The 24,234-nt window shown below is 39.5% G+C and overlaps 1 protein-coding gene across 3 annotated transcripts; it reads right to left on the bottom strand.

The window, feature by feature from the left end:
* Window positions 1-772: 772 nt before the first annotated feature.
* On the bottom strand, window positions 773-19,137 carry LOC124833398 (PPR containing protein). 3 transcript variants are annotated; one of them, XM_047307874.2, is made up of 9 exons: window positions 19,023-19,137; window positions 18,661-18,905; window positions 18,471-18,564; window positions 17,918-18,250; window positions 17,519-17,681; window positions 10,196-10,319; window positions 9,869-9,925; window positions 1,558-1,818; window positions 773-1,159 (listed from the first exon to the last, which is right to left on the bottom strand). In XM_047307874.2, the coding sequence occupies exons 2-9, from the start codon at window positions 18,823-18,825 to the stop codon at window positions 1,058-1,060; spliced, it is 1,299 nt and encodes a 432-aa protein (XP_047163830.1). In that variant the 5' UTR covers window positions 18,826-18,905; window positions 19,023-19,137; the 3' UTR covers window positions 773-1,057. The 3 variants fall into 3 exon arrangements, with proteins under 3 accessions (XP_047163830.1, XP_047163832.1, XP_047163831.1); XM_047307876.2 differs by having other exon boundaries at window positions 19,041-19,125; XM_047307875.2 differs by lacking the exon at window positions 19,023-19,137 and having other exon boundaries at window positions 18,661-18,982.
* Between the last annotated feature and the right edge of the window lie 5,097 nt (window positions 19,138-24,234).

The raw sequence follows: 24,234 nt of genomic DNA, 5'->3' as shown, positions 1-24,234 counted from the left end.
CATTATTCTCGTGTTTTTTTTTTGTCTATAAGCATGTTTCATGTGTATCAATTATACAAGTATTATTATACAAATATTGCACTATAATCAATAGCCTATTCTCTTCTATAAAAGCAAATGTTTGAAATCATATGTACATGAAAATTTACTTAGAGAGAAGCTGGCACGTTATGATAATTATGTTGAATGATTTCTTTCGTAAACATAGATTAAAATTTGTTAACACTTAATTGAACTATTTTAACTTTAAATGTGTGATTAGTTCCTATTTTTCCTTTTGTTTTTGAAATTAACTTATTCATTAATATTTTATTTTTAAAAAATTAACACAAATAACTTCTAAAATCGATTTGATAGCATTAATTTCTATAAGTTAATGTACGAATAAATTATTTTTAGCTTATCAAGACATCAATTTTATTTCTAGAAGTGATTATGAAAATATCCTCTAAATTGTGATTTTTCTTAAGGTTAAAAAAATTATTCAATCTACAACGTACATTTAATAAGCCGAAATCAAGGGTCATTATGGTTTTCAATTCATACTGCCATGCTCCAGAGGACGCTAGCTATCCGCTGGTAGTTTTCGTATTTCCAACCAAGTTAGCATTGATCACCATTGGAAGTGAAACCAAAAGAGTGTAATCCATAATAAGTTTCACTTATTTTACCACATCCACGTGGTTAATTATTAGAAATATTTAGTTAGACCGTCCTGCTACTAAAACAGCAAACCCCCACCCCCCCAACAAAAAAAAAAAAAAAAAAAAAGAATACAAACAAATTGTCAATTTCACGGCTTCATGAAGTTCGTCATTCTGGTTCGCAAAACTTACAAGTGCAAAGACCTTAATAGAAAGCTATAAATCTACAACTATTTACCAGAGCACACCTTTCGAGTAAAAACTATATTCTTTTATTTTTTATTTGGCTAAATACATTTTCTCAAAAAAAAAAACTACGAATACTAATAATATAAAAAACCTGAGTACACCTGTGATAAAAAAAAATGACGAGGACAAATGCTATATGGACTAGTAAAACTTGTCCAATCCTACTATGTTCCTAACCTCTTTGAACCACACTCGGAGCAGAACTTAGATGTTTCCCTCAGATATGGAGCCCCACATTCATCACAAAACTTCGCCGGAGTTGTTGGCTGTATCATAAGCAGCAACATGATACAATTCAGCAAAAGAAAAAGTAGTCTAAAGAAATGTCAGACAACTAATATCATTAAAATAAACCATTTGTTCAAGTGTCCCCATATCATCATAATGATATTTAAACGTTTGCAAGGTCATGTGCACATATTGATTCCTAGTACGCATAACAAGGCAGACAAAGCGAAACCTTATGAAGTCCTAAAGAGAAATCATAAACTGTTATTTACTTTCATAGTTATGTCTAAATGTTAAAAAGTTATGAGATCTTACCAAATACAGATATGAGGCAAAACGGCATGAATAGGTTGGTCTTACCACACTTAGACAAGCATATTGAATTGCAAAATCTCTCACCTTGCTTAATAAAACAAAATCTATCAAATAAACTCACCATCATGTGCAAGCGTCCTCCAACATGGCCACCAGAAAGTGGTTGTAAGCAAGTCATGTGTTGAGACATTGATATTGGTTGGTGAGCATGAGAAATTTCTGATAGGTGTGAGGGAGGACCACTTTGAGTGTTCTGAGAATACGGCCCAGCATGCTGACTTTGGTGCATAGTTGAATTGTTCTGGAGAACTGGGTGAAACTGAGGTTGATGTGGAAATGATTGCAAGTGATGTTTGCACGGGGTTTGCTGCTGGTTTTGTGGCTGGTAAGAAAAAAATAATTCATCACTAGAAGTAACAGGAAGAAAATGTCCCAAGATTCACACCAAGAAGCCAAAGCAACTGCGTAGGCATGAAAATATAGGGTAAACAAACCCAATTCCCGGAAGTGCACAAAAGGCAAAGGAAGCTCACGCTCAGTGCTTAAATGTAACTATTGTAAAGTTATAATATCGGGAGACACCAATCACCCCTAGCAACAAATTGATATTTGATCCAACGTAAATTAATAGAGCACTGATGCCATCTGTGGGACCTATCTAAAGGAGTTCTCTGAGGTCATGACAGACATACTGTCAGATATAGGTTGGTGTTAGTTTGACAGCGAGAAAATCAGTTAGGTCGCTTAGGAGGGTTCAAAACAAATTAAAGAAATAATGCATGCTTGCATAGAAAGAAAAAGAGGGGACCTGGGACAGGTGTCATAAGTGAGAGAATTAGGGGATTTGGGCTTTGAGAGGTGAATAAAGTTGACGTTTTGCAAACTTGTGGCTGTGTTCAGAGTAGATCTTCCCTACTATTGGTAAAAAGATATCAATCTTCTAGCTACTGGAATGTCCAGGATTTCATCATGTCTCTCAATTGCAAATGAGAAGCATAAATGATGATGCCAACATTGTAATCTTCACTTGAGATTCTGAGAGGGGTGCTAAGCATGATAAAAATGTAAAAGTTTTTCAGGGATTATACAGCCTTGAGCTCTCTAATTACAACGATTAGTTTTTCCGGTGGGGTTGTCTTCAGGTTCTTATCTATTGCCCAAAACTTCTATCTTAGTTGTGGAAAGTGCATACTGAAGGATTCAAGAACTGTTGGAGGGGGAGCATTGATAAATTTCCACTACTTAAAAATTAGTTACGATAGTGAGCTGGGAGATAGAAAATACAATGCATGTTGTCTATAAATAGTAAGCAGGTTGAGTGAGAGATCTATCTTTCCATTTGAGAAAGAACAAGACACATGAGAGTGGAGGTAGAACATGGTCTCTCAAATATCCTGAATATTCAATAAATTCATTTTTGTTCGTTTCTGGTCCAGATTCAATCAATTGGTATTACAGCTCCATTCTGAGAGCAGCACTTTGACATGAAAGGAAAACAGGGAAAGCTGGAGTTGGCTGTGGAAGAAGAGGAAGGATATGTCTATCATTAAAACCAAGAATGGAAGGTTACTCACGTTAGCAAACCTGAAATAAATGGGGGAAGGAGGGGTGTCTGTTAGGATACAAGGTATATGAGAGAAAAAGGTATAGGAGAGAAGGAGAAGGCCGAACGGTTGGAAGCGGAGAGAGGTCAGGCCAAACGATGGAAGGCAGAGATAGGTCAAGACGAACGGTGGGAGGCAGGGAGAGGTCGGGTCGAACGGTGGAATGCGGAGAGAGGTCAAGCCGATAAGGTGGAAGGCGAGGCGAGGTCAGGCCGAACGGTGGAAAACGGTGAGGAGTCGAGCCGAACGACTGAAGGAGGTGAGAGCTCGAGCCAAACGGTGGGAAGCAGCGAAGAACCTAAGCCGACCGGTTGAAGAAGTTACTATCCTAACTGCTCACAGTTTGGATTTGCGGGAAATATTTAGTATATTTAGAAGAAATATATTCTAGGGAAATATTTTATTCTAGAAAAATATTTTATTTAGAACAATATTCATATTTTATTCTAGGGAAATATTTTATTTAGAACAATATTCATATTTTATTCTGGGAAAGATTTAGCACAAGATGGGCGGGAAATAATTAGTATAAATAAAGTTAGAGGCTATTGTTAGGGTCATGCTTTTGATTATTGAGTCTTGTGACAGGCGGCTATGTTTCTGTGAGAGAGGTTATGCTCCCAAGTAATTGGAGGAGGTTATGTTCCCAATTACCCTTGTTTACTTTTGTTTATTCAGATATTACCATCAATAAAAGAAATTCATTCGTTCATTATCATTCGTTCATTGTCTTTTCTATCTATTGTGATCGTGTTCAATTACGTCTCCTACTCGGATACGTAACAGTGTCACAGAGGGGTCCGCTTAAGCAATTCCAACCTGAGTACAATCCAGAGGGTTGAAAACCAAGAAGGAGAACGAGAACTTTAGAGAAAGGAGACAAAAAGGGTAACAAACAAGAAGGAGAAGAATCGAAATCCTGGGTAACAAAATAGAAGAAGGTTCTTGAGTTCAACAAACAAAAAGATAAAATGAAAGTCTAGGGATCAAAGAAACCAGATCCATGGCAATGGAGAAGAAATTGAGCAAAAATAATGCAAGAAACCATAATGAAGATAGATTAGACTTGATCGACCTTTGGTGTGGAAAGGGAGTAGAAAAAATCAGGGTGCAAATTATTTTGTTTAAATTGTTTAATTTATTTTTAATAAATTTATGCATGAATTGTCTTAAAAATAAAATGCAATAGAAAAGAAGAAAAGCTTCCATAATTAGTTATGGCATTTCAAAAATCACAAGTTTCAAATTGAGACAAATGGATTATGTTGTAAGATATAATTGATTATGTTGACACCAATAAGCGCTCTATGTGAATAGGAGGGCGAGGCGAGAAGAAGACGATGGGGAAAGAGAAGTCGAACGCCACGAGGGGCTATACAGTTGGAAGAAACGAGTGGAGTTACCAGTCTTCGAGGGACTCGACCCGCTGAATTGGATCAACCGCGCCGAGAAGTTCTTCGAGTTACAAGGGTGGTGGAGGTAGAAAAGGTGTGACTAACATATATTAGTATGGAGGGAAATGTAGGGTATTGGTTCATAATTGGGAGGACGAAAGCCAAGAACCGTTCTTGGGAAGGATTAAAGGATGCCTTGGTGATAAGGTTTGGGGGCCAAAACATAGGCACCGTTTTCGAGCGACTGGCGGCGTCCCAACAGACAGGGACGATGGATGAGTATGTGCAAGATTTCGAAGTATTGGTGGGACAAACAAAAGGGTTGCCGAGGGAGCAGTTGTTGGGGTATTTCCTTGTGGGTCTTCAAGATGATATTCGCAACCAAGTGTGAATCCAGGATCCACAGGAATTAATGGCTGCAATGAGAATAGCGAGGGACGTGGAAGAAGCCTGCCGGAGTAATAAGGCTGGGAATTGGAGTGGGGCCAAGAACCCATTGTCTTGGGGACGAAGCACAGGGGGAGGAGGTACGGTGATCAGAACTGAACCCAACCGAATTAACACAAGTCGACAAGGGGGATCCGAGAGCATGTGTTCGATCAAGAAAGAAGGACCTCCAAGAGATGTGACAGGGAGGATAGGGCATACTATGGGGAGCGAATATAAAGGGAGAGGGGTGAGGAACCTACCATACCAAGAGTTCCTCAAACGACGGGAAGAGGGTCGTTGTTTTCGTTGCGGAGGGCCACTTAGGCCAGGCCATCACTGTCCGGAGAGAAGCTTAAGGGTGGTGATTCTGGGAGAGGATGAAGAGGAAGAAACCGAGGAGGGCGAGGTGGAGATAGACCAAAAACAACTAGAGTTGTCTTCCTTCTCGGCGGGAGGGCTCACGCAGCCAAAAACAATGGAGTTACAAGGAAAAATAAGATGAAAAACAATGTTGGCTCTGATTGACAGTGGCGCAAGCCACAATTTTATATCCCAAAAGTTAGTGGAGGAATTGGGATTGGAGGTAGATGACAACAGGCCCTACCAGGTCAGCTTGGGAGATGGTCAGAAGAAGAAGACCCAAGGGCGCTGCAAGGGGGTGTTACTACAATTGGGAGAAGCAGAGATTGAGGAGCAGTACTACCTGTTCGAGTTAGGAGGAGTGGATTTGATTTTGGGGGTAGATTGGCTGACTAAACTGGGAGAGGTAACTACAAACTGGGGAAAGCTGACCATGGTTTTCAGGCAAGGAGGAAAAGAAGTGACAATTCAGGGGGATCCTACACTAGCCAAAGAAGTGATCGCGCTAGGGGCGTTAAAATGACAGAAGTGGAGGTGGTCACACTAGTCTGGAGTCTGGGACGGATGGAGGCAATGGGGAAGACGAGTCTGGCACTGAGCTAACAAGGGAGCAAAAGGAGGAATTGGGAAAGGTGTTGGAGGAATATGATGAGGTGTTTCAGGAGCTAAAAGGGTTGCCTCCAGATAGGGAGATGGTACACAAAATACCTCTAAAGGAGGGAATTGATCCTGTTAATGTTCGCCCCTATAGGTATCTGCATGTGATGAAGGGGGAGATTGAAAAACAGGTGGAAGAGATGTTGAGAACGGGGATAATTAGACCCAACACGAGCCCATATTCAAGCTCAGTAATATTGGTCAAAAAGAAGGACAAAAGTTGGAGCCCAAATCGAGCCACTATCCCTGATAAATTTCCTATCCCAGTGATAGAGGAATTGCTTGATGAATTGAGGGGAGCTTGCTACTTTTTGAAGATCGACTTAAAGGCGGGTTATCACTAGATCCGGATGGGAAAGGAGGATATTCAGAAGACGGCCTTTAGGACGCATCAAGGACACTACGAGTTCCTTGTTATGTCATTCAGTTTAACCAATGCACCATCCACATTTCAAAGTGCTATGAACGATTTGTTAAAACAGCACTTAAGGCAATTTGTATTAGTATTTTTCGATGGTATATTGGTTTACAGCAAGTCCTGGGAGGAGCATTTGGGGCGAGTATTAAGCACTTTGATCCAGCATAGGTGGGTGGCCAACCATAAGAAGTGCAAGTTTTGCATAATGCAAATCAGGTATTTGGGGCACTTGATATCTGAGAAGGGAGTGGAGATGGACCAGGAAAAGGTGAAGGCTGTTCTGGAATGGGCAGAACCAGAAGCCTCAAGGCACTACGAGGATTCCTGGGTCTTACTGGATATTACAGAAGGTTCGTTAGGGACTATGGGAAAATAGCACGTCCATTGATAGATCTAATGAAAAAAAGGGGGTTTTATCTAGTCAAAAAGCTAGAACAACCATGGAGAAATTGAAGGAGGCAATGACCATTGCGCCCGTGCTGGCATTACCTGATTTCACACAGTAATTTCACATTGAGCATGATGCATTTGGTGGGGGAGTAGGGGTTGTTCTCACCCAGAATAAAAGACCCATTGTGTTCTTCAGCAAAGTACTATCTGAAGGGTCATTGATCAAGTCAATTTATGAGAAAGAGCTCATGGCATTAGTGATGGCTATACAGCATTGGCGGCCGTACCTCCTTGGGCAAAGATTTGTGGTGCACACGGACCAAAGGAGTTTAAGGTATTTGCTGGAGCAGAGGATTACTACTCAAAATCAGCAAAACTGGATAGCAAAGCTTTTAGGATATGATTTTGACATCATATACAACTCAGGGGCGATGCACAAAGTAGCAGATGCTTTATCCATAAAAGGGATGGATGAAAAAGAAGATAAGGGGGTAAGAGTAGTAGCCAGACCTTATTGGCAAGACTTCCAAGAGGTTTTGGGAGAGGTAGAGGAGGATGAAACTCTGAAGAGAATTATGGAGGACCTAAAAGTAAAGCCAGATTCACATTCAGCTTTTACAATGGAGAATGGCAGACCCCATTATAACGGCAGACTGGTGCTGTTAGCCAAATCATCTTGGATTCCCAAGATCCTAGCATAATTTCATACTACCACCTCTGGAGGCATTCAGGTGTGTACAGGACCTACCGCAGAATAGCATAGTCATTATATTGGGTGGGAATGAAGAAAGCGATGACGGAATACGTGGCTCATTGTTTAATTTGCTAGCAACATAAATGCTTGGCGTCCTCACCCCAAGGTTTGTTGCAGCCTTTGCCTATACCCCAAGCAGTCTGGGAGGAGATTAGCATGGATTTCATAGTGCGGCTTCCAAAGTGGAGAGGCTATGATGTTGTTTTAGTGGTGGTTGACCGATTAAGCAAATACGGGCATTTTATTCCACTCAAACACCCATACATAGCCCGCACCATTGGTGAGATTTTTGTGAAAGAAGTGGTGAGATTACACGGAATGCCAGTATCTATAGTAAGTGATAGAGATCCATTATTCCTAAGCTTGTTCTTGAAGGAGTTGTTCAAGTTGCAAGGCACCCAACACCAGATGAGTACGGCATATCACCCGAAGTCAGATGGCCAAACAGAAGTGTTGAATCGAGTTCTGAAGGGGTATTTGAGATGTTTCTGCTCTGAACAGCCAAGGAGCTGATGTTCCATTCTACCTCGGGCCGAGTACTGGTACAACACCAGTTACCAAGGGGCAGCTAAATGCACTCCGTTTGAAACTGTGTATGGAAGAGCTCCCCCAACTCTTACAAGGTTCATTCCAGGTGAAACAATGGTGGAGGAAGTAGCCCAGGAGCTACAAACACGAAATGGAGCCCTTCAACAACTCAAGCACCATTTGAGGAGAGCTTAAGACTTAATGACTAAGTACGCAAACCGTAAGAGGAAACCAGCGGCAATTAAGGTCGATGACTTGGTCTATTTAAAAATTAGACCCCACAGGCAATCATCCATGCTAGTGAGATTGCATCCGAAATTAGCAACCCGATATTATGGACCTTTCAAGGTGGTGCAGCAGGTGGGCAAAGTAGCTTTCAAGTTGTTATTGCCAGATACAACGAGGATACATCCTGTTTTCCATGTATCTCAGCTAAAACTGGCAGTGGGAACAAAAAGGGTAGAGAAGGATTTACCAGCCGATTTGCATATGGAGGGACCTTCATTTTGGCCTAGACAAATTCTCGATAGAAGGCACAAACAGCAAGGAGAGGACAATAGGGAGCAGGTTTTGATAGAATGGCAGGAAGGTGGATCAGAGGGAGAAATATGGGAAGATCTCGTGACAATTCGGGATCAATTCCCTGAATTCAACCTTCGGGGCAAGGTTGATCATCAGGCGGCGAGTAATGATAGGGTCTGGAAGGTGTATGAAAGGAGGAGAAAGAATAGAGAAAGTTAGGAAGAATATGTAGGAGCCTAACTATTTTATCAATTAGGAAAGGGCGTGGGAATGAAATACTATAAATAGTTTTCCTGTAAATCTGTTTAGGTAGATTTTGTATTCTGTGTAAAGACAGGACTTTGGCCTGTGGAGGGGGGTTAGGCTCCCGATTAGCTTACCATATGTGTACATTTGTTTTTTTGTTAATACAGAAGTTCTATTCTTTCCTTTGGAGTCTTACTGTTGAGTGTTTGCGAGGGTGCGAGATAAGGTTTCATTTACCATAAACCTATCATCCAACCCACCAAGTTCTATGCCAAATATATGAATTTGTTAGAAATCCCACATTGATTAGAAATATAGTCAAATTATAGCATACAAGTGAGGGAAAACCTCACTTTATAATTCATTTTATAACAAGGTTTGTTAAAAATATTGTATCATCTATTATTGAGCCGCTAGTAGATTTTACTCGCAAAAGTCCAGTCTCACCATTAAGATGTCTAGTTTTCAGCAAGATAGGATGTGTAGAAGATCTCACATCGCCTAGATACAATCAAATAATAGTATATAAGTGGGTACAAACTTAACCGTACAAGGTGATTTTATAAGGTTGAGTTAAACATAAAATTCACTTTGTAATAATTGTTGAGGAATAAAGTTTGGGTTTCCCGAAAAATAGAATTCTATGAGCTTTTTTGGTCCTTCAAAGGGCAACCCATGTTGTTTGTTAACTTGCTATTGCATTCCTTACTAAGAAAAAGATACAAACAATTGCTAGCAACAAGACCTTGGTGGAATTGTGTCAACAAATGTTAAGGGCCTTTACACCACCCTTCTCACCTTGAGTACCAGGTGAGTATTTTAGATGTTTGTTGGTGCTAGTTCCTCAAGGAGAATTGATAAAGCTATTTAATTTAGGTTAGCTTGCCTTATAGTGTTTGAACTTTGAAGAAAAAAGGTATTTTGCATATAAATAAGTGGGGCTGGGAGAAAGGGACACTTTTTCAGTGGTGAGATAATTAGGCCTATGGGCATCAGGAAGTGCAGACCCTCAGTTCTGCAAATTTATAGCTGTATTCAGGGGAATTCTCTTTATTCACTGCAATAGGGAACTAGGTTTCTATCGCAAAACAACAATGACAATAATATATATCAACTTATATATCACTTACAGAGCGAAATCCTTGAGTAGTAGCCAATGTAGTAGAATTTTCCGCCCCAGTATAACTCTAAAAAAAGTCAAAAGTCAATCAGCATAAGGACCAGATAATATTAGGGAACAAAGAATTGCAGCAACTACAATGTATACATCCTGTAAATAGTCTTTTTTATTTCATTTAGTATAATATACATCATGGCATATCAATAATACATGCAAGTGGCAGATTACAAAAGTACATCATCTTCATCATGCTAGTAAAACTCATCCCAAAGGTATTGTGCACAAAACTGCAGTAGGTCATGTATTATGCATCTTGAAAGTGAAGCACATCACATACATGGATATCTGGAATGCTTGAAAGTGAAATTGAAGCACCACGCCTGTACTTGTGTCTTGGAGAGTAAAATTTGTAATCACTAGCTGCGATAGCAACTTCACTCCTACCCGTCAATCTCCTAAACCTAAAACCAAGTGAGACCAAGCGTTACACAATTTGCAAAGTTCAAATAAATGTTCAATCTCTATCTCATTGTATTATTTAGGCTAACCAATAGTTTCTGAATAGAGAAATAGAAAGACCTAGGCTAAAATAAAGTAACCCATAAGCAAGTCAAATATCCTAAACCTAAAACCAAGTGAGACCAAGCATTACATACTTTGCAAAGTTCAAATAAATGACAGAACTATTTCTAACTCAATTGCAATTAGCATGACAAAATTTTGACGTAGCAACAAACGACAAACAAAATATGAGTACTATTTCTCATGACACAATAGGATTCTGATATAAATAAAATAGTTCAATTCATATTTATATAATACAGGTTATGATAGGTTCCTGAATTGGGAACCTAATCAAAGACTCTCTCACTCACCAAGAAGATACAAGAAAGAGAGAAAACTGAATATTATTTCCAGTAAGAGTATATGTACAGAAAGAATACAGAGGCTTAACCTTATTCACAGGTAATAACCTGTCTACAATCAACTCGCAAACCAGATGCCTTTGTTAACAAACTATCCTCTATTTATAACTATCCTCTCCCGCCCCCTCTTAACTGTTACAAACAGTTAAGTAATAACAGCTAGTTAGTTTTCTTTCTCCTCTCATATACTATCCATTTCTGCTTATGCCTATCAATACCCTCCGCCTGAAGCTCAACCTTGTCCCCAAGGTTGAAATCGGGGTATTGCTCCTTGATGGTTACTTCAACATCCCATGTTGCCCCATCTGGACCCCCTTCCTGCCACTCTATCAACAAATGTGGCACTGCCTCCCCACCTTGTTGTGCCTGCCTTCTTCCCAGAACGCCCACTGGCCAGAATGACGATCCTTCCGCCTGCAAGTCTAGCGGCAACTCCTTCTCCACTCTTCGTTCTCCTATAGCCTTCTTCAACTGCGACACGTGGAAAACTGGGTGGATCCGCGCTGCCTCCGGTAACTGCAGCTTGTACGCTACCTCCCCCACCCGCTGGATGATCTAAAATAGCCCGAAATATCTAGCCGCAAACTTTGGGTGAAGCCTGGTTGGCATTGAAGTCTGCCTATGGGTCCTTATCCTCAGATAAACCCAATCTCCAACCTCCATATTCGCTGGTTTCCTTTTCTTGTTTGCTTGCCTCACCATCGCCTCTTGTGCTTTCTCCAAATGTACCCGCAACTATCTCAAAGCTTCATCTCGAGTCTGAAGCTCTTGATTCACGGCCTCAACTAACGTTTCTCCTGGAATGAATCTATGTAATGAGGGGGGTGGTCTACCATAAATTGTCTCGAACGGGGTGCACCTTATAGCTCCTTGGTAGCTGGTATTGTACCAACACTCAGCCCAAGGCAACACCGTCATCCATCCTTGTGGCTGTTCCGAACAAAAACACCGGAGATACCCTTCCAGCACCCGATTTAAGACCTCCGTTTGTCCATCCGTTTCGGGATGGTAAGCGGTACTCATCTTCAACTTCGTCCCCTAACCCTTAAACAATTCCCTCCAGAAAATACTTAGGAACAATGGGTCCTGATCACTCACAATGGATTGAGGAATCCCATGCAACCTAATGACTTCTCTAATGAAAACATCCGCAACTGTCCTGGCTGAGTAGGGGTGCTTAAGTGGTAGGAAATGGGCCTATTTGCTCAGTCGGTCCACTACCACCAATATAGCATCGTGCTCCTGTGATTTAGGTAGCCGCACGATGAAATCCATGCTCAATTCCTCCCACACTGCATTCGGAATTGGCAGCGGCTGCAACAACCCTTGAGGTGAGGAGGATAAATATTTAAGCTGCTGGCATACAACGCATCTGGCTACGAATTCCGTCACGTCTTTCTTCATTCCAGTCCAATACATTGATTGGGCTATGCGCCTGTAGGTTCGGTACACCCCTGAGTGGCCCCCTGTCTGCGTTACATGGAATTCCGCTATTAGCTTGGGAATCCATGTAGATTGTGCCGACAGCACCAGCCTGCCTTTATGGTGGAGTCTCTCGTGTTCCAGGGTGTAAGCTGGGTGGGTATTAGGATCCCTTCTAATCTCTTTTATCACCTTCTGTAACACCTCATCCGCCTCCACTTCCCGCACTATCTCTCCGAAATCCTGCTAGAAAGGTCTGGCCACCACACACAGTTCTTTCTCCTCTTCGTTTTCCCCCTCACTCTTCCTTGACAGTGCATCTGCCGCCTTATTTGTAGCCCTAGCTTTGTATACTATCTCGAAATCGTAGCCCATCAGCTTGGCAATCCAGTTTTGCTGGTTTTGGGTTGTGATGCGCTGTCTAGCAGGTATCGGAGACTCTTCTGATCGGTGTGGACTACAAAACGCTGCCCCAAGAGGTAAGGCCTCCAATGCTGTATGGCCATCACCAGCGCCATCAATTCTTTTTCGTAAATAGACTTACTTAACGTCCCTTCGGATAAGGCCTTACTATAAAAGGCTATGGGTTTCCTGCCCTGCATCAGAACCGCCCCCACCCCTCGGCCAGAGGTGTCGCATTCGATGTGGAAGGGCTGCTGGAAATCTGGCAGTGACAGCACTGGGGTTGTGGTCATTGCTCTCTTCAAAGTTTGCCAAGCCTCCTCCGCCTTCTCATTCCAAAAGAACCCACCTTTCTTCAGCAGCTCGGTCAACGGTTGGGCGATCTTACCATAGTCTTTCACGAATCTTCTGTAATAACCCATCAACCCCAGAAATTCTCTCAACCCCTTCACAGTTTTTGGCCTCTCCCATTCTAGGACGGCTGCCACCTTCTCACCATCCATCTCCACCCATCTGTGGGAAATAACATGTCCCAAATATTTTATTTGAGTCTGCCTAAACTCGCACTTTCTCCTGTTTGCCACCCAATGATCTCGTTCTAGTGTTGAAAGAACGCTTCCCACATGCTCGAGGTGTTCCTCCCAAGTTCGGCTGTAGACTAGGATGTCATCAAAGAAAACCAGAGCGAACTTCCTTAGATAGGGCTAGAAGAGGCTATTACTACAAACTCGTAATGGCCTTGGTGCGTTCGAAACGCCGTCTTCTCGATATCCTTTTCACCCATACAAATCTGGTGGTACCCCGCCTTCAGGTCCACCTTAGAGAAGTAGTGTGCCCCTCGCAACTCGTCCAACAATTCTTCAATGACCAGGATGGGGAATTTATCCGGCACCGTAGCTCGATTTAGTGCCCTGTAGCCGATGCAGAAGCGCCAGCTGCCGTCTTTCTTCTTCACCAAAATGAAGGGGCTCGAATAGGGTTGTGGCTCGGTCGAATCACCCCCGTTCGGAGCATCTCGGCGACATGTTGTTCTATCTCTCCCTTCATTACGTGTGGGTACCGATAGGGCCTAATGTTGATGGGATCCACCCCTTCCTTAAGAGGTATATGATGCACCTCTTCCCGGTCCGGCGGCAGCCCAGTGGGTTCAAAAAAACCTGGTCATATTGGCCCAATATTTGCTCCATCTCTGTCCTCTGTTTCTCAGTGAGGCCTTGGCAATACTGGGTACTCTCCTGGCCTCCAGCGAGCCCAATTCCCACACCAGTAGCCAAGCTTCCACTTTGTCTATTTTTGATAAAGCCTTGGGCCCCACCACCTTTCTTTCTAACGTAGGGTCGCCCTTCACTGTGACCTCTTTTCCTCCTTGTCGGTACACCATGGTCAATGTACCCCAATCTACTGTCACCTTCCCTAGTTTCTCCAACCATTCCACACCGAGAATCACCTCCACTCCCCCTAGCTCGAACAAGTAAAACCGTTCGACCACTTCTGTATCCCCCAGCTCCAATGCCACCTGCTCACAGCAACCACTGATCTTCTTCTTTTGTCCGTCCCCTGGGCTTACCAGATAAGGCTGAGTATCCACTACCGCCATCTCCAATTCCTCCGCCAGCCTTCGACTGATGAAGTTGTGGCTCGCGCCACTGTCAATAAGCACTAACACCTCTCGTCGGCCTATCCGTCCCCGTAACTTCATAGTTTTGGGAGAGGTTAGCCCGCCGACAGAAAGCGCCGATAGTTCCATCTTGGCGAGATTCAGCTCGGTTTCCTCCTCGGCCCCATTTTCCTCCTCCTCTTCGGCCATGATCATCATTCTCAAACCACGCTCTGGGCATCGGTGGCCTGGGCTGAACGACCCACTGCACCAGAAACATCTCCCTTCCTCCCTCTTCACAAACTCCGAATACGGAAGATTGCACGTATTCCTCTCCTTTCCGTCGCCGGTGGTTCTTGCGGCGCCGCCTCCTTGGGTCGGCCCTCTCCTTACGGACCCAACACTTTCAGCGCCCCTCCCTGATTCTGCATGTCGCGTTGGGTTTCCACTCGCGCCACTACCCCCGCCGTTCGTCTCCACGAACTCTGACTTCTGGACGCCGATCCTCCTCTCGTCGTCGCGATCGTGCATAATTTCTTCACATCCCGCGCGACTCTCATGGTCGTCATCAGGTCTTGGGGGTCGTGCGGCCTGACATGGTCGCCCACCTCCTCCCGGAGTCCCGCCATTAATTAACCCAAAATCTGCTCCTCCGGAATCCGGGTCGTCTGTCCCACCAAGACTTCGGACTCCCTGACGTAGTCCTCTACCGCCCCTGCCTGCTTGAGGGTCAATAGCCTCTCATATACCGTTCCTCGTGTTCCTCCTCCGAACCTAATCCCCAAAGCTCTCTTCAACCCCTCCCAAGAATGGTTCTTGTTTTTCTCCCTCCAAACTCGGAACCAACTTCTCGCATAACCCTCCATGCTAATGAAAGCTAGTTGCAACTTCTCCTCCTCTACCTTCTGCACCTCGAAAAAATTTTCTGCCCTACCAATCCAATTCCAGGGTTCGCCTCCCTCGAACACGAGTAGCTCCACCCGTTTTCGCCAATTTGTCATGCCATCCTGACGCTCTACTCCCCGTCTTCCTCTTTCCCCTTCCGGTCCGCCGTCGTTATCATTTACGGAGGATTCACTACCCTCACAGCGCGGCCCGTGTGGGTCATGTTTGCGATCTCCCAACAATTTCAGAATCGCTTGGATGTCTTGGCGCATTGCCTCATAGTTCTGCCTCAATGCTCCAGTCTCATGCCGTAAGAAGACCGTATCCGCCTTCGTCTCGGCCAGCATAATCTCTACCGCCTTCGTCTCGGCCAGCGTAATCTCTACCGCCTCCAGTTGACCTTCTACCGCCAACACTCTACTCTCCATCACATGTGTACGTCACCCTTCCGATTGGGGATCCGACAGGTCGGACCAATTGATAGGTTCCTGAATTGGGAACCTAATCAAAGACTCCCTCACTCACCAAGAAGATACAAGAAAGAGAGAAAACTGAATATTATTTCCAGTAAGAGTATATGTACAGAAAGAATACAGAGGCTTAACCCTCTTCACAGGTAATAACTTGTCTATAATCAACTCACAAACCAGATGCCTTTGTCAACTAACTATCCTCTATTTATAACTATCCTCTCCCGCCCCCTCTTAACTGTTACAAACAGTTAAGTAATAACAGCTAGTTAGTTTTCTTTCTCCTCTCATATACTATCCATTTCTGCTTATGCCTATCAGGTTAGCAACTAAAAAAAAGTAACTGAAGAAATTCAAAAAATAGAATAAACTAAGGGGAAATGCCTAACACCCACATGAAAGACATATATAGAAATCATTTAGCCATGGCTATAAATAGTAAAGTATATAGGTCTAATTAGCTAGTAAAACTGATCCAAGTAATGCAAAATTTTCACTTATGCTACAAAATCAATACTTCACACCGCCAGTCATTTGAGATCCATTCATTTCATGAAACTCTGATCTCTGAGGTTCCCAATGCTTTCCACTAACTTGAAAACAAATCTACTACAAAAGTGCATTATAATTCATGATAGAATCTAAAAGGAATTCAAGTACTTTAGGAGTTAGTTTTATAATTTTTTTGCATAGAAAAGCGGGGGGACTTGTAAATTCAGATAGAAAAGTCTATTCTTCCAAAATCACTTTTAATAAATGTATCTTCTCTTGGTAGCACCGGATATGCTAAATATCAGTGTCAGCAAACTATACCCAATTCAATGGCATAGGAGAATCCATAAATACAAAAATTACACAACTTTAGAATCGGTAGTTTTCATAAGATATAAATGAGAAATTTATGCCGCATACTAAATGTTATTATCTGCTTTGCAAGCTGAAGAACTACAGCAATTTCCACAAGAAACTACTTTAGTAAAGTGCAATGTAATCCAGAATTCAAAGCATGTATGTTTTACATCAAATATGTAGGATTTGGATACCTCCATAAATCATTTTAAATCACCCAGCTCCCACTAAAGTCAAGTCATTCATTTAGGCATTGATACTTAGTCGGATAAGTACAAAGAGTCAAAGAAATTTTCTGTAGATTTGTGGATCTCAGACTTTTGTTTTCTTGATTATTCAGATCTAGGTCAAAAACAATATCTTTCTTATTTTGGCTTATTGTTTGGGAGCTAACTGAATGTTATCTTGTGGAATAATCTGTCTAGACTTCTTGGTGAAGAATAGGGGTATGCAAACAACAGATACAATTTCATGATGTTTTCAATTCAATAAAAGACGGAAAAATTTCATAGCAATGTCTGGTTTATGCAATTATTTGGTGTAATTTTAGAAGATAAATGCTCATACTTTAAGGATGTATCATTACCCAAATATCACTTAACGGGATATGTTTGCAATATTGGATTTTCTCAAACCTGTTGATTCTAACCGTATGTGAAAACCTGTCAGGCTGCAATGCAGGATTAGTTTTCAGCATAATAGGCTGAAGGATACCCATGATAATAAAAAAAATATTGGCTTCTGTAAAAGGAAATCTCTTAATAGGCAGAGAGATTGGATTTCTTTATAGCATTTCAGAATCAGTTCAGTCCACTGTTTTCTCTTGTATAGAAAGCTCCTATCCCACAAGGATATCTCAATTTTCTTACTTATTACATAAAAGGCATACGCCACACTACAATTGTGACAAGATGAATGGCACCATTTGCCTTTCAACCTTGGACCATCTCTATTGTTCTGTGCATCTGTTTTTCTAATTAAGAATTTAGGTTAGAGAAAATCATATCAATGATTAAAGGAAAAAGGACTCTTACCTAAACAAATCTTAACAATCAAAAAGCCAACCACAAATTAAAAGAGTATAAACGAGAAAACAACAATAAACTTACCACTCAGCATCATCAATTGGCACATTATTTGGTTTTTCAACAATTCTTAACCCATTAACCACCACAAATCGAACACGCTTCTCTTCTTGTATAACTAGCTCTGGGAATCTTGTCCTTGTCTCCATAGACGTCGCCAATTCTCTTCTCTTAAATGTATATGGTCCTGATGAGGGGAAACTCAGATAAAAGACAATGAATGTTGCAATCAAACCAAAATGTTGTGAAAAAGGAAAAACCAAACTCCCTAGTTGCACATAAGCACAATTTCTTTTTTTGAGTTATTATATATTGAATAGAAAAATTATCTTCAAACAACTAAATTGCTCCAAAAAAAATTAAAAAACTGAAGTAAGTTAAATCTGTCTTTAATAAACAGAGGTACAAATAAGAACTCATTACCTTTTTTAGGAAATTTCTTAGCCAGTCTTCTGTACAAACCACCGGCAGCTTCAAGGGCTACCCCAATTGTCTTCTCCCGAATACCATTCAAGGATGCAAGCCTATTATTCACATCGCTAACTAAACTTTCATACATATTCGCCACATACATCAAAGGCAGAGCAAAATTTGGGTCTCCTTCATATTGGATCTCTCGGGTCCTCCTTTTACTCATTTTGTCTTGGCCAGCGTAATCAGCCTCAGAATCAGGCACCTCAATCACACGGTCATTGATAAAATGGTCCACAATAATTTGCAAAAACCTCGCCCTCGCGGATTCAATAGGCGAAACATCTAGTTCCAAGTTGAACCAAAATCAATTCACCTTAACTAGTAACTCAACCTCCACCATAAAAAAACCATACAAATCCAGAACCTAGTTCGATAAAAGCTAAAAGAGCTTGCGAGAGCTTCTCTACTGAAAAAGAACTCTAAGAAAATCTTCTAGTTTGTATCCAAAACATTTCGCAACTGGAACAACATCAGAATTCAAAGTTTAAGCTAGTTTTTTTACCCTCAACCGTCAAGATATCGTAAGAAGTTGTTCTAGAAGACTCGTTGGTATCGAGACTGGCGCGGTCTTCGTCTACCTGGACGTTCATGCAATCCTAAACCAAAATTGAAGAAATGTCACAATGGTAAAATTGAAATTAGAGGAAATAAAAAAAAAAAAAGATAAAGAATTAGATGAAGACGGCACTCACGACGGCGGAGGCGGAATCGTCATTGGGGTTGTCGCCGGTGGTGATGTGATCGATGGCGGAGGCCGCGGTTCGGGCGTCGACGGCGTTGAGGACATGGAGAGGGCTCTCGATGAAGGAAGAGGGAGAGTTGAGATTGTAGTGCTGAACGGGAACCCTAGCACCCATCTTAGGAAAGGCTGTTGATGGAATTCGCGATTCAGCCAAAGTCGATGGGTTGCGCGTGGTGGTGGTTCTTGAATGTGTCACTGCAGAAGAAGGGTTTGGAAGAGAGAGAAAGCATGGTGGAAGGAAGAGAGAGAGAGAGAATGTTAACGGCTATCCAGAGATAATAGAAGAAGAGGAAAAAGAAGTTGAGTCCAAACCTGAGGGTGACACCGTACCTGAGGTTTCCGGTGCTCGAAGCAGTTTCCAAACCTGACTTCCATTTCGGCTCTAGTTAATACTTCATTGACTCTTCATCCTTTCTTTTATTTTATTTATTAAATAAAAAATAAAAGAAAATGTTGTTAAATGTGACCATTTGACAGTAAAGTGTAACTTAAAATAAATTTATGCATCAACTATAAACGTAGAAATATAACGTACCAATAAAATATCCCTTCTTAATGTATTGACATTAATTTGTTCTTTTTTTATCTAAAATACCATTTCTTACCTATTTGTATTTGTCCACATGTTGTTTTTAGAACTGAGGGTCGGGATGTAAGCTTTCTGGAAGCTTTTGGACATTGAAATCTCTTAACATCCGGCGCATCCTGCTAAGTTTCCTTCCTTACAAATGTTAAAATTTATGATTGACACAAATGTAATAAAGTCTTTAATTCACAACACCTTACAATAATAAAGCAGAAACTTACCTAAATTAGATACTTGGAAGAATGAATAAATAATCTGAGTTGGTATATGATCTTTCCTCTCTAGATCACTTTTAGTTCTTTTAGGATTTTATCTTCTGAGAGAGATAAAGAGAAAAAAACATAAATGATACCATGTGCTCATAGATGGAGACCATGACCCTTTAAATAATCTCTGACAGTTAATATTCTTTAGTTTCAATAATTATAATTTAGCATCTTCAACAAATTAAAATTATTGTTAGTCTCTGCACAATATTATTTCATGACAAATATACCCTTAGCCATATTTATCTTAATTAGATCACTTTATGAAGTAAACTAATAAAATATAATGGCCCTAACACATTTAATATTATTATATATATATATGACCCAAATTGCTAACACAAAAATCTGTATTGCATGAAAGACGACCAAACCTTCTTCCACTCTTCTCCATTCCTAAACTTAAAAGGCACTCTTTTTTATCAACTTCGCCCTTTTCTCCTACATAGACCCTTCATCAAACCTTAAGTGATGGCAATGCTCTAGCTAGGACAAGCCAAATCTAGAAGCAACCAAGCCATGTACGCAAGATGCTCACGGTTTTGATGATAGTTTGCGGAATGGTGGTGGATGAAGATAGAAGGCTCACAGTTTTGGTGTGTTGAATGGTGAAGGATGAAGTGTTTAGGTTTCTCTAAGAGAGGTTGGGCCAACTCTTGGAGGAAGGTGGCTAGAGGAGGCCACTTGGATTGCTCAAGCCTATGGTGACCTTAAAAGAGGTTGTGTGCACAAAATGGCAGCATAACTTTACTATATTTTCCAAGGTGATTACATAATGGAGAGCACCTATATTTATAAGCTAAGGTATCTCAAAAATGGGCTGAAACTTTAACCTAAAAGAGCCACCTTGGTTGGCTTGGAGAGCAAGGAGAAATTCTCTCCAATAAGAAAGAGACAAGTGGAAAAAATATCTTCTCAAATGAGAGAGTGACATGTGGCCACTACCTATGGAAAAACTCTCCATTCCTAGAGTGACACATGGCCACTAACTAGGAGGAAAACTCTCCAATGGAAAGCCTCCACATCTCTAGGACAAAATATTGCTCCCTTGTCCTCCAAGCTTAGCCAAAATGTTGACCCATTGGTCAACACACCCATTTTGGACATCCAAGCATAGTCAACTTTGGACCTTGACCCTTTGTTGACTTGTTTGGTCAAAATCCTATTCTACTTGGCATAAAATATAAGGCCCAATTGAAATCCTACACTACTAGGCCCATAATAAAAAGCCCAAATAAAATCTAAACTACTTGATCCAAAATACAAAGCCCAATGAAATCTAGACTACTTTGCCCAAAATACAAGGCCCAAAATTATTCTTACTCTTATAAATCTTCATGATGACTTAAGATGATCCAAGAGAAAGAATCTAGACCCATCTTTCATAGATGCCTACAACACTTCATGAATTTGCTATGTCATGGCAAAAGGTATGCCATCAAGTGTCCTGATTAAACAACGTAATATTTTAGGATTCATGAGACAAGATTTTAGCATCAAGTCATTGATTTGCCTTTTTCTTTTTCCTTTATGTAAACTTTGTTTTTTCAGTTGTTTCGTAAACCTATTGATGTGGGTTGAAGAAAAGGTAAAACATTTCGTTTTTAGAAGGCTTTGCTTGCATGATAAAATGTCCTTACACTGATCAAATATTACTATTAAACTCTTTGAAATGACCTAGTTGCTATTTAGTTCTTAAGAAGTGAGAATTATAACCTTCAAATGCAAGTAAAATGCTTCAGATAATTTAGACATGAAATTACAAAATTGCTTTTATGGATTTATAGGGTGATATACCCACAATAGGAGATGGGGGCAAAGAGTTGAATACATATTGTTCAAATTTGGTGTATAATAAATAAATAAATGAAGTTAAATAGATATTTTAACTAAAAATAATATGTTTTTATTAATTATACAATTTAAAAAATTTATTTTGTAAAAAATAAAATTTGGTAAATAACTATTCAATTAAAAAGATATTAAATAGTGTTATGTATTGTTATATATTGGATATTATTATATATTTTTTATATTATTAAATATTATTTGGGTGTCTTAAGTGTTGAAACCAGAAGATGAATATTTTTGGACAAAACACTCTATTGACTGGTATTTCATACTTGATTTTTGTTTGCTGATATAAGTTTTGTGGTTGTTGTATCCACTTTCAATGATGGTGGTTTACCACAAGAGCAAATGACTGTGTAGACGTTGAGAAAGATATACAACATTACAAATAATGGTAAAAAATCTGGAGAAGTTTGAAATAGTCTTTTAGTTTTATATTTTTCCTTTTCAATAAAATTTATGGTTATAAAATTATGATTTTTTTTATTGAGATTTCCAATAAGTTTTATTATAGAATGTATGTTAATTATAAATTTTAGAAAATTAAAAATTAAAGTGTTATATATTTTTATACCAGAGCAATGATTTTGTATCATGGGGAACGTGGGGATTAAGCTTATTATGCATATTTTGTGTATTGTGTATTAGAATACGAATGTGCTGTTGCGTTTGTTTAACTACATTTTGTAGTATTTTTTGTAGGTATTATGAGAGGAAGACATAGCAAGAAAGATATTCCTATCTTTTTACTAGCAAGTATTTCCAAAGACGAAAATTTGATTTTGGTGAAAGAATGTGATACTTGAAATTTATATTAATTAGAATAATAAATGAGGTTAAATAAATAATTTAACTAAAAGATAATGTATATTTAATTTAAATTTTATTATATTTTATATATTTTTTGAAATTTTATTTTAATAATTTATAAAAGTGTATTTTTTTAAATATTTGTGGATATTCACGGCTGCGGATTTTAAAATATCTGTGGATATTTTTTAAACGGATATCCATGCGGGTAGTAAATTTTTTTTTGTTGGGTCGAATTGCGGGCTATCCGTACCCGACTCGATTCGTTGTCATCCTTACCTAATACACATAGGACTGAGAAAAATAATTGATCTATATAAATTGCGGTTAATTATATCATATTATACTTAAAAAATTTATTCATTTTTACTAAAAACTAAATATATTATTTTGCAGTTTTTTGAAAAACTTATTTAAGTTCAGTTAACTGTTTCAGAACCATATAGGTGGTTTCTTCGTTACTCTCTCATCTCCAATTATGGTTTTTCCATTACTTCCTCATTTCCAATTATTCTTAAATTGTGAACTAGAGAAAGTTCAAGTTTTCTAACTATATGAACACTTAATACTTTTTTCTATTATCTACAAATATTTGTTCAAAATTATTATTATTTATACATTATGTATAAATTAAAAATTGTATTATATATAAAAATATATAAAGAGATATAACATTTTATTGTACATATTTTGCATATTCTATTTAATCTCTATAAATACAATTTTGAATTATTACTTATTCTGGTGATCTAATTTTTATCTAAAATCTTAGATTTTCCATGTTTTACTTTCTTAATAGTTATGGGTTCCAAATCATTTAGGTTTTTTTATTATATTGCAGAGATATTTTATTTTTATCATTTAATCTCATAAATAATTTATATAAAGACTAAAAATATATAATTTATTTTAAAAGACAAAAACAAAGAATAATATTTAACTCAAAATAAAATATTTACAATAAAAACTACGTAAATAAAATTTGAACAGAAAAACAAGAAATCTTGTAATAAGTTCTTCTAACCCAACAAACTCAACACTTCCAAGAAAGTATTATTATTTCTAACAAAAACAAATACTGTTTTACCAATTATATAGTCCATTAAGTAGTTAAGTTATTAGTTAATTGATATAAATTTAACTTTTTTAAAATTCAACGGTTAAACAATATAGTTTATATATTATATTAAATAGTTTAGTATTTTTAGTTTATTAAAATTATGTTAACTATAGTTTAATATAGTTTAGTTAGGTATGACCAGTCCTCATCACATACATAAAATGTATCATAAGCGTCATTATATACAATAAATGTGTATTGTTTAACGTTCCAATTCACGGAGTTACCAATGCTTTTTAAAAAGTAGGCTTAATAGGTTATTTCGTCCCTAAGTTAAGAGCTGAATTTCTGTTTAGTACCCAGTTTTAAAAATGCATCTATTGAGTGCCAAAATTGAAAAAATTGAACAAACGAAGTCCCCTCCGTTAAATTGGTTTAAACGGAGTTAACTCTGCGCTTACGTGGTTGTATTTTTTTTTCTCTCTCCTATGCTTTTTCTGCCATGTTTTTCTCTCTCTTCCTGCCGCTGCTGCCTTTTCTTGTCTCACTTCTTCTCCTTCTAGTGCTTTATTTCAGAAACCCCAGACACAGGTATCAACCACTGCTCGCTAAGGGTTTTCCTTTTGGTTGAGATTGAAACCAAAACCAATAGCTTCTTCACTTTCAATAATCCTAATCACCACTCTCATTCTTCTCGTATTCTTCTCCTTCTCGATAAACCCTCCTTCTCCCAGTGTCACAATGTCACAGTGAAATTCTCTTTCTTTCTTTCTCTTTGGTTTGATATCACAAGATCGTTGGTTACTTGGAGTCCGAACTTGTAACGTCTTTCATCGGAATATTCCTCCTGGAAATGGGGTTTCTTAATAGCCACTGAGGATTAACAAAGATGAGTGATGAAGAGGAATTCGCCGGAGCTTCTGGTCTACGGCGAGCGATGGAGCTCATCCT

This window comes from Vigna umbellata, chromosome 1 (assembly GCF_029865625.1).
Source record: "Vigna umbellata cultivar VRB3 chromosome 1, Vumbellata_1.0, whole genome shotgun sequence".
NCBI classification, from domain to species: Eukaryota; Viridiplantae; Streptophyta; class Magnoliopsida; order Fabales; family Fabaceae; genus Vigna; species Vigna umbellata.
The sequence above is the reverse complement of the archived record's forward strand: the minus strand, read 5'-3'. Positions and strand labels throughout refer to the sequence as shown.

Coding starts and splice junctions, on each gene's coding strand:
- LOC124833398 (XM_047307874.2), bottom strand. CDS start 18,825: ATGGGTGCTAGGGTTCCCGTTCAGCACTACAATCTCAACTCTCCCTCT. Junction 9,926..10,195: donor CAAGCATTCCAGATATCCAT/GTATGTGATGTG, acceptor GACTTTTTTTAG/AGTTATACTGGGGCGGAAAA. Junction 1,160..1,557: donor GAGGACGCTTGCACATGATG/GTGAGTTTATTT, acceptor CTTATGATACAG/CCAACAACTCCGGCGAAGTT.